Consider the following 12,843-nt stretch of genomic DNA (forward strand, 5'->3'; position numbering starts at 1 on the left):
ACCCTCTTCCAGCAAACTCTGTAATTCACTTAGTATATTGCTTATTATCTGTCTCCCCCACTTTCTAAGCTCCAGAAGGTCAGAGAGCTTTATCTGCTTCTGCGGGCCTAGAACAATGCTTGGCACATAGGAGGCACCCAATCAATATTTGTTGAATCAATAAATGAATTTGAAGTTACCATACTTGGTTTGTGAAGAGGCCTGTGCCCCCAACTACTCAAAGAAAATAAAATCGGTTATGAGTCCCAACATCTCCCACCGGCTCCGAACATCTATCACCCATTACCCATCCTTTGTCACCTCTGTTTCATCTCAGAGAAGGCTCTCCTCTTTTCAGAAGCTAACCTTCCAATTGTGTCCTCGATTCTTGTCCTTCCCACTTCTTCCAGGATAACCACACCATTGATTATTCCCTCATTCTTTTTTTTTCTTTTTGAGTTTATTTATTTATTTAGAGAGAGAGAGAGAGAGAGAGAGAGAGAGAGAATGCAAGTGGGGGAGGGGCAGAGGGAGAGAGAGAGAGAGAGAGAGAGAGAGAGAGAGAGAGAGAATCCCATGCAGGCTCCACACTGTCAGTGCAGAGGCAAATGTGGGGCTCAAAACCACGAAATCATGACCTGAGCCGAAATCAAGGGTCTGACGCTTAACCGACTGAGCCACCCAGGCGCCCCTCCCCTCATTCTTTTCATGCGTTTCTCCCTACTCTCTCCTATCCTGTAGCTTATAATTGACTAAATCTCAGCTTAGTCTCTTTTTTAAGGAGGGAGCTAACAGACTTAATTTTACCTTGAAAATCCTTCAATCTGGCACCCCATCTCTGCTTTATTGCCAAATGTCTTGAGAGAGTAGAAACTATTACTGTCCTCTTTTTCTAAATCCTTAATTATATCTCTGTCTCTCACGACTGCTTTTCTATCTACTCCACTACCAGAATCATTCTGGCAAAGGCTTTTTTGTGATGTAATTGCCAGATTTGGTGATCATTATTCAGCCTTCACCCTCTTTAATTTCTCTCTGGATTTGACTTTTCTTTCTTCAGTTTAACAAATTTATTGAACATACACTAAATTCTCTGCATTCTAGGCAGGGAGGATATAAAATCTTCGTAAAAGTCATGTGCAACAAATAATATAGTATCACAATTGCTATAAGGAATTATGTACAACATTCCTTAGGACCATGGAAAAGCAGTTTTCCTGAGCCAAGAGGAGGAAAGGTATAAGAGAAAGTAAGATGACATATTATCAGATAATAAAGGGATATACAATAAGGAACAAAGAGTGTGACATTGCCAACAGCACAGAATAGATGCAAGTACTTGATATTTTTAAAAATCAGTAATTTGTCTAATATGGCAAAAGTGGGAGTGTATTAAACCAGATAAGGAGGTATTAGAATAGACAAGATATGATGGAGTCTGTCCTAGAATAGTGGAGACAGGGATGTGGAGAGGGACTGTAGAAGTGGAGTTGTCGGAGAAATATTTCAGAAATGGAATCAAGATTCTGTGCCTTATTTGTTAGTGAGTGAAGGTAGAGGCATGGCGGATTGAGATGTGTTTTGGACACAAAGTGTTTGATGTTATGGAACATCCGTATAATGCAGTTCGGTAAGCAGTTGCATATATGGATCCAGAGGCCAAGTGTGTGGTCAAGGTTGCAGATAAAAATCTAAGGTGGAGATTGAAGTCATGAGAAAGACAAGAGAAGGTAAAGATACAGTTTTGAAACTAGAGAGGATGGAAGTTTAAGGGAGTCATATTTGAAGAACTCTATCTCTGAGAAGTAGAAAAACTAAGTTGGCTGCTTTGGGTGAGGGTTGCTTTAGAAGTGGTAAAATTTTGGAACAATAGTTGTGTGCCTACAGTATTATTTTCTTTGGTCAGTTTCCTAGTCTTTGTCATTAGTCATTCTAAGTCTCCCAGATCTTCATTTGTCAGTAGCATTGCTTCTTCTGCAGCGTCACTCACCCTTAAAAAAACTTTTTTTTAATCTTTATTTATTTTTGAGAGAGAGTGACAGCGTGTGAGCAGGGGAGGAGCAGAGAGAGAGGGAGACATAGAATCCAAAGCAGGCTCCAGGCGCTGAGCTGTCAGCACAGAGCCTGATGCAGGGCTCAAACTCACGAACTGTGAGATCATGACCTGAGCCGAAGTCGGACACTCAACCAGTGTCTGAGCCACCCAGGCACCCTTTTGATATCTCACCTTTAAAAAAAAATTTTCAGGGGCATCTGGGTAGCTCAGTCAATTAAGCATCCAACTCTTGATTTCCATTCAATCATGATCTCATGTTGAGGATTGAGCACTGTGGCGGCCCGTGCACTGACTGTGTGGAGCCTGCTTAGGATTCTCTTTCCCTCTCTCTGTCTGCCCTTCCCTTGTGTGCACATGCACATACATGCTCGCTCTCTCTCTCTCTCGCTCTCTCAAAATAAATAAACATTAAAAATGTTTTTTGATTATTACTTTGAGTTGTGTTATGCATTGTGTTGACAGATGTATGTCACATCAGCAAAAGACCAACAGAATAAAGATGGTGATGTGATAGGGATAATTCTAGGGTTCGAAGATACATTTGTGCATTCAAAATCCAGACAATAAATAAACATGTCAGATGATGAAAAATGTAATGGAGAAAAATAAAGCAAAGTAAGAGGAAAGTGGAAAAACTGAGCAGGGACCTGAAAAAGAGAGAGACCAATCATGTGAATATCCACGGAAAGAACATTCCAAGAAAAGGGAACAGTACATGCAGAGACCTGAGGCAGGATTGTCCTCTGGTGAATTCTAGGAATAGCAAAGGAGCCAGTGAGGCTGGAATTAATGAACATCGGCATAGGACTAGATGAATACAGAAGTTTATGGAGGCGAGTGGGGGTACAGATCATTCTGGGATCTCAGGGGGAGGATAATTCTCAACCAATTAGATTCAAACATCCTCATTTTGTAATAGTAATTTTGTAATTCCACTTTACTGAAGTATAATTCACAGATGATATGTAACTTTCTTAAAAATTTTTAAATATAACTTGAGTACCATAAGTAAAGGAAAGGTATTTATTACCTGTTTAATGTGTAAATTAAACACGTATGAACAGCACGTTTTTAATATGTAAATAATCAGGCAGAACAATACAGGAAGACAAAAATGCCTTGTAACACTACCTAGGGGAACCATACTTAGTTTCTGAGAACAACTGGTAATGAGCCTTTACACCTTTATTAGGCTTTTACTCTGAGTGGAGAAGCTACCTGAGGGTTTAGAGCAGGAGTAACATAATCTAATATTTTTTAAAAATCTCACAGCTCCTGCATGGAGTGAGGCTGTGAGTGGACAAGGGTAGAAGCAGGGAGCCCATTTCAGAGACTATTGCAGTAATCCAGGTGCGAGTTGATAAATTGGGTTGTGAGATGTCCATGAAAGAGGACTTGAGAAGTTGTTGAACTCTAGATGTGTGTAGAAGCTAGAGGATCTGCTGATGAATTGGAGGTACAACGTAAAAGAAAGAGGAATCAAGGATAACTCCAGGAGTTTTTGCGCGAGCAGATGTAAGGCTGGAAGAAGTCATTGGGAAGGGCTGACCAGAAGTTCACTTTTGGATATATCAAGTTTGAGATGTCCATTAGGCATCCTGGGAGAAAAGATGTTGAGTTAAAGGTCAGATACACAAGTCTTTAGAGTTCAGAGGAGAGGTCCAGACTAGAGATGCCAATTTGGGAATTACGGTATTTGTAAGTGTTGGGGTTACACAAAATAGAGATCACCAGTGATTCTCTGGTGGACGTGAGATTTTTGTGTTTGTTAAAGCTAGGGGATGAATTTAAGACGGTTGAAACATTGGCATAGAGTGTAAGATTTAGATTTAGAATGTTAGGGTCCTGCCACTTCTTCAGTCCTGAACCATGTGCCATCTGGGTATAGCTAATAAGGTTTGGTGAATAAAGAAGGAGTTTTCCTGAATTTGAAACTGGAGGTTTTGAGTTCATAAAAAAAGAGGAGTTGGACTCTCTTAATTTAAGGCTTTGAGTAGCTTATTAGCTTATTTAGAAAAGTTTTTAATATGTTCAGATGAGACAAAGTCAGTATTTTGAAAGGAAAAAAATTTTGTTATGCATTCTAATTTCTATACCTATATACATTACTTCTATTAGTCCTTGATTATTAGAAATATTAATCATATGGTACTCATGTAATAATCATAAAATTACTGTTAAGCTGGCTAGTATGATCTTAATGTAGTTTCTAAAATAAAATTTTCATCTGTCAGATCTTTAACGTTCATTTGGTTTTCTTCTAGGAAGATTTGGAGACCGGAGTTCACCTTGACCCTGCAGTCAAAGAGGTTCAGTATAATCCTACCTATGAGACCATGTTTGCTCCTGAGGTGAGAAAACATTATATTTAAGATTCTGCCTTAAAAAAAAAAAAAAGATTCTGCCTTTTGCTAATGCATTTGAATTATACATTGGTAGATAAACAGTGAGTTTTTGGAGTTTTCTCACAAGAATATACATTTAAACTTTCAAAAAACATGTCTTGTTATGTGTCAATTATATCTCAATTTTTTAAAAAAAGAAATTGTACCTTTAAAAATGTGCTCATGTTTGTCTACCAACATACAACTATCTGATAGAATGGAACTCTGTCTTTTGAAAAAAGACATTTTAAAATGTTTGATTCTTAGATGTGAACGTAGTTAACATCTTCCTCAGTATTGTTAAGGGAGTATTTTAAATTAACCATAAGGGAAAAAGAACTTGTTTTATTAGCATCATCAGTGCGGAGTGTATTATGAAACATCTGGTTACAAATGCTCCTGTGATGAATGCAAAAAAGGAGTGCCGTGCTAATGTGTTCACTGCTCAGAAGTAGTCACAGGGTGTATTGCTTGCTCTGTGTGAGACATCTTATGATGGTGGTGGTGGTGGTGGTGATGATGATTAATGCTGATGGAAGCACAAAGAAGATGAGGGGGAAAAAAGGCAAAAAAAGAAAAGAAAAGAAGGAAGGAAGGAAGGAAGGAGGGAAGGAAGGAAGGAAAACAGTGAAAACTGTCCATTTAGGAAAGTCTTTGTAGAAAAATGAAGTTTATAGCTATTTTTTTTTCAAAAAGGGAAAGAATGCTTGGCTGAGAAAATGGAGATGCCAGAAAATGGTCATTATAAAACAAAAAACTAAGCCTTCAGTAGCAGGATCTGTAAGAAGCGCTTTAAAATGGGGGTGAGGAGCCATATTTTATTGCAGCTGAATGAAGAAAGAGGTACTTTTTAATACTTTCTGGTTTTGAGCATACATTGTCCTTTTTTTGATAAAACAGTCATAAAGCTGTTTTATATAATCTGCCTGCTCAGGTTTCTGTAGTCACTTGAAATATGGCAAGTGAAAAATGTAGCACAGCTGATGATGTCAGTGCTAGCATTTAGACATCCCTGTAGCGGTTCTCCGGCTGTCCAGTTAGCAGAAATCCCATGCTCATATTCTGAGACTGCAGCACATTTTAAATTTTATTCTGTTATTTCTTGAGTCCTTCTAGCCTATTGAACCTATAGACTGTTTCATATCCCTTGGCACCACTTTGGCTGGTACGGTGAAGAAAGGTTGTACGTTACATATATGCTTCATGATTTTTTTTAAATGAAAAGTACTTCAATAAAATAGGGCCACTAAATTCAGGAAATGAGAAAGTTTGGAAGTAGTGTGGTGTGTGTGTGTGTGTGTGTGTGCGTGCGTGTGCGCGTGACCTTCCTATGTCAGTGCATTTTATATGAAGTCTCTTTCTCTTAAATGTTTAGGTCCAGTGCATAACTAATACATTGCTGTGTGATTACTGTTTTCAAAATTTAAAAGATGAAGTTGTTTTTTTTTGGTGATATTGATGAGGCATTAGGCGTATCATTGTCTTTGTGAGATTACCAATCCTTTAATGATCTGTTCTTTTTTTTTCTTGTTTTAGGGAGCCTCCCATTCAATATATAAATTAGTTTATGTTAGGAACACTGATGCTTGTCACCAATTTGAGAAAGGAGTGATGAGAGGGAAAAGTGAAGAAAAATTACAATTTTTCCTGGTTGCCAAATGAATTGTCTGTTACATAATAGATAATTAACTTAGAATTTTATGACTGGGATCTGTGTAATTTGCAAAGTATGGAAAGGTGTCACCAGGAACTTTGCTGGATGAAATTCAAGTTCCCATATTTTGAGAATCCATTGTTAGAAACAAGATATAACCCCTCTCCTCAAGCTCCTGTTTACCAGAGAGGATATGCTTTGTGTTATTTTAAAAGATAGAATGCTCGCTTCGGCAGCACATACACTAAAACGATAGAGACCAGATTGTTTCCCAGAATGCCTAAAGTCCTATTCAAGTTAAAGGAGAGATTGTGTCTGGTTGTAAAGATAAGAAAAAGTTTCATGGAGGAAGTAGTATTTAAAATAATAAATGGCTGAGGCACCTGGGTGGCTCAGTCGGTTAAGCGTCTGAACTTCAGCTCGGTTCCATGAGTCCGAGCCCCACGTCGGGCTTTGTGCCGACAGCTTGGAGCCTGGAGCCTGCTTCAGATTCAGTGTCTCCCTCTCTCTCTGCCCCTCCCCTGCTTACACTCTGTCACTCTCTCAAAAATAAAATAAAAACGTAAAAAAAACATAAACAGTAAATGGCAAGATTTCATTCTTTTTGATCACCAAGTAGTATTCCATTTTATATACCGCATCTTCTTTATCCATTCATCAGTCGATGGATGTTTGTGCATTTACCATAGTTTGGCTATTGTTGAGAGGTGCCACTATAAACACTGGGGTGCATGTACCCCTTGAAATCAGCATTTGCAGCAAAGTGGATAGAACTAGAGTGTGTTAAGCTAAGCAAAATAAGTCAGTCAGAGAAAGACAAATATATGAATTCACTCATGTAGAATTGAAGAAACACAACAAATGAAGGGAAGGAAAAATAACATAACAGAGGGAGGGAAACCATAGGAGACTCTTAATACAGAGAGAACAGAGGGTTGGTGGGTGGGGGGATGGGCTAAATGGGTGATGGGCATTAAAGAGGGCACTTGTTGGGATGAGCACTAGGTATTATATGTAAGTGATGAATGTCTAAATTCTACTGCTGAAACCAGTACTACACTGTATGTTAATTAACTTGAATTTAAATAAATAAATTTAAAAATAAATTAATTTAAAAAAAAAACACTTGAATTTAAAATAAACAGTAAAGTCCCAGTAAAGAACATGAGATTTGGGGTTAAATGTACTGCTTCCTAGCTTTGGTGTGACCCTGGGTTACCTTAGTTTTCTCAAGGGTAAAATGAAGATAATTTCTACTTTACCAAGTTATATGGATACGCACATTAATGTATGATATGCCTAGGAAACTCTGGCACAGAGTAAGCATTTAATAAATAGCAGCCCTTACTGTTATTTATGTTACTATTACTGGCATTGATGGCTAGAAAGGCTTTTATGAGGAAAGATTCCAGGCAGAAGAGAGTAGCATTAGCCAAATTATAAAAGATTTAAAGAACAGGAAGGAATACTTTAGTCATTGTCAGTTCGGGAGAACAGAGAGGTAAGATTAGAGTGATAGTTTGCATAGTGTTGCACAGGGTTCTGGCCAATGTAAACAGTTTGGTCTTGATTTAATAGATGATACATAGATTTTTAAAGTTCTTATTAAAGCAGCATAATTAAAGCTGCATTTTTAGGGAGGTTAATTTGGTAAGGATTTGCATGATGGAAAAGAGTGGTCATAGAAATAAAACTACCAATTCTTACTGTATCCTGTATCCCTGAGAGGTTTATATAGTTGTATACCTCATCTCCTTTAGTCTTTACAATAACCCATGTTATTATTAGTACTCTAATCCCTATTTTATAGGGAGGAAACCAAGTCTCAGGGTTTACTGTCAGCAGGTAATGTATTTGGGGATGTGAGTTCACATCACTCTTCACAATTGCTCTATGGCTGGAAGACCTGTTTGTAGACCCATTGCGGAGTTTGCACATTATACCCCTACGTCTTGGACTTTGCTAGTTCCGTAAATTAACTGAATTGACTACTTTATTTTATAAAATATTATTTTTCCCTCCCAACCGAGGACTTTTCCTAAGTGGTCTAACCTAGTATCCAGATAAGCTTTCTCAAATTATAGATAGAACTTGAAGATACAATAGCCATTGCTTTAGTCTACTGATTTTCTTCATTCCACTCAATCCTTTTTGGATCTACTTAGAGAAAAGTGTACTTGTTAGCTTTCCTAGACTCATGTAAAACCTGTAAGTTTCAGGGAGATTTTCAGATTTAAAATAATAGTACTTTTAGGAATAGAAAAACATCAAAGTTAAAAGGAAAAGAAGTTCCTAGTTTATATTAGAAATCTGGCCATAAGGGCTGCTATAAATATTAATGTTGGAATGAACTTTAGAAGACAGTTCAGCTCTTTTATTTCATAGATGAGGAAACTGAGGCTCAAGGTCATAGAACCCATACTAGTAAAAGATCTTATTTTAGTAATAAACTCTGCTTATGTCTTACATGATTGAGGTATTCTCCCAATAAAAATGAATTGTGGTGATCTTTTCCAAATTTGTGGAAAATAATTAAGTTAATCAACAGGATCTTCTCACCTTAAAGTTTGTTTCTAAATGTTTTGATGGCTACAGTAAACATTAATGAAAAACTTACCAGAAATCTAAGTATAATATGATTATTACTGGTTCAATAACTTGGGGGTTGTTCTATATGTGAATTTATGATTATGATTTCACATAGTCAGTTTTTACTAGTGTAAATTTTCTTAATACCTGTGGTGTTATGCTATACTGCTAAGACACTGACCCTCAAGTACTGTACCTCCTGAAGACTTTGGAGAACCACTGCCTTACAATACACAGATTTCTTAGATTTATCTACCCGCGTCTTAACGAATTAAAAATGCTTTTCTCCTACTTTATAAATAAATCACTACTTCACTCAGGTGAAACATATAAGCATACTTAGGAACATCCTGAGATGTAGTGATCTGAATTATGAATTAATACTTAAATGTGTATATTTTATATGGGAGATTAAGATTATAACTGACTGTGGTGTACTTCAGTATGGTCTTAGCCAAAAACTGCTAAATACTCATACCTAATTAACTTAAATATGTATTTTTAAAATCCCTTGAATACAAATTTAGTTAAACGTAATTGCCAGAAGTTAAAAAGAATATTTGGAAGTCAGTTTTGTGTGTTTTTTATGTGCTTTTTGATTTTTTTATTTTTTGGAAGATATTTTTATTTTAAGTATTCTCTGCAACCACCATGGGGCTCACACTCACAACCCCAAGATCAAGAGTCACATGGTCCACCAACTGAGCCAAGTGCTCCTATACTTTGTTTTGTTTTGTAATGGTTAACCCAGAATTAATAGAAATGCATATTCACAGAGACCAGGAACATCTGGGACACATAATTTTTAAGGAATTGAGAAGAGCTGACTTCTGCTGAATAACATTTCTCTTCTTTTCTTTGTTGGCATTTATTTAATATCTTTAAGGTCAGTTCCAGTAGCTGCTGTTAACCAGGCAGTTGGGGTGAGCCAGAAGTAGATAGATCCTCCCCCAACCCAGCTTCCTATAGCATTAGAAGATTTTTTTGTTGCCTCCAGCTTAAACATCTATAAAACATAGCACATTTAAATTTTTAGACTGCTTTAGAAATAGCACCAATATAAGATACACATAGCTGTAATCTGTGGATCTGTATTCATATAGAAATCAAAGTTCCTTAACACTGAGAATTTTTCTTTAAAAGATGGAGCTGATTTGATATATATGACCAGTAGAAGAATTGTTCTTTTTTTTTTTTTTTTTTTTTTTTCATAAAATCTTAATAAAATAAGACTATGGAAATTGTATTTTCCTTTTTCAAATGGAAATTATAAATGTAATGGTTAACTTATTATATGAGTAACAAGATCAATGGAGATATTTATCATTTTAGATCCCCCCTCCCCCCAGAAATATCAGATACTGCTTTGTGGATGATAGCTGACTATATTAGGTAGAACATCTAGGAAACTTAAATCACTTTATTATCCTTACTCTTATGGATGTTCCTTGTTTTTGTAATAAATTTCATGACAAACGAAGTTACTATAACTGCCAGCATTCAGTAGTCTAGATTTTTTTTCTCCCTTACGTTTCTACCCATTAGTAAGGAGGAACTAATATGGGCTGTGAAATCTTGCACTCTCCTTTATTATAAATTCAGAATGAATAGTAATAAAAGTTTTGTATGTAAATCAAATATTTTTAAATTGAATCACTTTAAACATGGAAATGGAAGCTATCAATATAAAAGAATATTGTAATAATGCATTTTCTTCTAAAGCAGAAAAAAACCATAAAGCAAATGTAACATCATTTAAATTCAGATTTTTGTGCATAGTATAATGTTGATGTCTAGAGAAGGCAGCATTCTCCTTAAGAGAAGACCAATAACATATTTATGGCTCTGGAAATATATCATAGGAATGGTGGTTTCTAATGGTAGTGACTTAAGATGTTCTGACGCTGAAATACTTTATCATGAAGACCTTCCAGACTTTAAATAAGAATATCCTGTCTAATCCCACTATTTCCAAAGTGGGAAGTTCATTTCATTGTTTATTTTAAAACAAACAAACAACAAAATAGAGTTGGATTTTTCCATTACCATTAAATAAATATTATTAAATTAATAGTGCTTGACATAATCTGATACTTTTTTTTTACCATTTTTTTAAAAGTTAGTATGATTGTACATTTAAGGAATGTTATGATAACAATAGAATCCTAGACTAGAGTTTGTTCTAACCTTGGTTCTACCAATTAATAATAACACTATTGACTCTGGGGAAGATAAAATACATCATTTTTAGCCTTTTTTCTTCATTTCTAACATGAGAAGGAGAATACCTCTCTAACTTTCCAGGATCTTTGTACAAATCAAATTAAATAACACTTGGAAACCATTATGGAAACTCAAAGCATTATAAACAGATAATAATGTACTATTTTGTGTAAGACTTTCATAGTGTGACTTCTCAGAGTAATTTTATTTCATTTACAATATCTTTTTCTAGGGATTTCTTCAAGCATTTTACTTTTATTGTCTTTTTCCTATTCTCTGACCCCAGTGGGGTTCTGATTAATCTTTCACTTCATTAATGCTTTCAGTATGTCATGCATGATGGTAAGTATTGAGGATTTTAAGTCTCTACCTTTGAAGAACTCATAATCTAGTAGAGAAGAAACATGTATTTTTAAAATTACATCATGGTACCATTATTGATATACCAAAAATCATCTTTATAAATTAAAAAAAAAAGTCACCCCGAATCCCCCAAATCGTTGGACAAAAATATAGTAACTCAATCATCAAGAGCAGCATTGTCCAATAGAACTTCCTGCAATGAAGGAAATGTAGTAGCCAATAACCACATGTGACTGTTGAGCACATGAAGTCTGGCTAGTGTGACCGAGGAACTGAATATTTTATTTTAAGTAATTTAAATTTAAATAGCCATGCAGAGACTTGGGTGAGCTGGGTTCCTCTCCTTCTGTCCTAGGGGCTGGGCTGACAAACAGTGCTCATCAGCCATTGCCCAACTGCGCTGAACCATGTGTGGGGAGCATGTTCCCAAGTAGGTTACTTAGCCCCTAATGATTTAGAGTTGAAAATATATTGTACAATAATTCTGGTATTCTGGCTTTATATACTTAGGATTTAAGTTTGATTTTTTTTCTTATAACATTGCAGTTTGGACCAGAAAATCCCTTTAGGACACAGCAGATGGCTGCCCCTAGAAATATGCTTTCTGGATATGCTGAACCAGCTCATATCAATGACTTTATGTTTGAACAGCAAAGAAGAACTTTTGCCACCTATGGTAAGGAGATAAGATTTACAGTTTCCAGTTTGACACATTTTTGGGTGTGTGATAATCTGTTTTATCTTCTTGCTTTTTAAATTTAATAACCTAGATTCCTTTTTCAAAAGGTGCATTTTCTTAAACACATCTATAAATATTTATACAAGTGTGAAGTTGAACTAATATTTTTAGCTGTCATTCTAACTCTGCTGTGATTTCTGAGTACTAGAAATACTCTGTGGTCTTAAAAACAGAATGTTCTCTGTTGTACTTGATGATGAACACTTGTTATTGAATGTCCATTATATGCAGGTCACTGTTGAAGTTGGTAAATGACCAGATAGTGTTGAATTTACTTTTATTTTTAATTCCAGTATAATTAACCTACATTGTTATATTAGTTTCAGATGTACACTATAGTGATTCAGTAATTCTATACACTGCTCAGTGCTCATCATGATAAGTGTTCTCTTAATCTCCTTCACCTATTTCACCATCCCCCCCACTCACCTCCCTTCCGGTAACCATCAGTCTGTTCTCCACAGTTGAGTCTTTTTTTGCTTTGTCTCTTTTTCTTTGTTCGTTTGTTTTATTTCTTAAGTTGCACGTATGAGTGATCATATAGTATTTTTCTTTCTCTGACTGACCTATTTCACTTTGACTTTATACCCACTAGATCCATCCATGTTGTTGCACATGGTAAAATTTCATTCTTTTTTGTGGCTGAGTAATATTCCGTTGTATATATCTTTCAGATCTTTATCCATTCAACTATCGATGGACACTTGGATTGTTTCCATAACTTGCCTATTGTAAATAATGCTGCAGTAAAATAGAGCTACATAAATCTTGAATTAGTGTTTTCCTATTCTTTGGGTAAATATCCAGGAGTAGAATCACTGGATCATATGATACTTCTATTTTTAACTTTTTGAGG

The 12,843-nt window shown here is 35.8% G+C and overlaps 2 protein-coding genes across 4 annotated transcripts in view; one reads left to right on the forward strand and one right to left on the reverse strand.

Moving 5' to 3' along the window:
- CDC40 (cell division cycle 40) overlaps positions 1-12,843 on the forward strand; it is a 60,550-nt gene that overhangs the window by 11,168 nt on the left and 36,539 nt on the right. Inside the window, exons 2-3 of the mRNA XM_078447207.1 lie at positions 4,300-4,386; positions 11,795-11,924. Of these exons, the coding sequence (XP_078303333.1) occupies positions 4,300-4,386; positions 11,795-11,924 (217 nt within the window). The remainder of the gene's footprint in view (positions 1-4,299; positions 4,387-11,794; positions 11,925-12,843) is intronic.
- Positions 1-12,843, reverse strand: part of METTL24 (methyltransferase like 24) — a 174,950-nt gene that overhangs the window by 9,031 nt on the left and 153,076 nt on the right. The window lies entirely within an intron of this gene.

This window comes from Panthera onca, chromosome B2 (assembly GCF_046562875.1).
Source record: "Panthera onca isolate mPanOnc1 chromosome B2, mPanOnc1 haplotype 2, whole genome shotgun sequence".
Lineage (NCBI taxonomy): Eukaryota > Metazoa > Chordata > Mammalia > Carnivora > Felidae > Panthera > Panthera onca.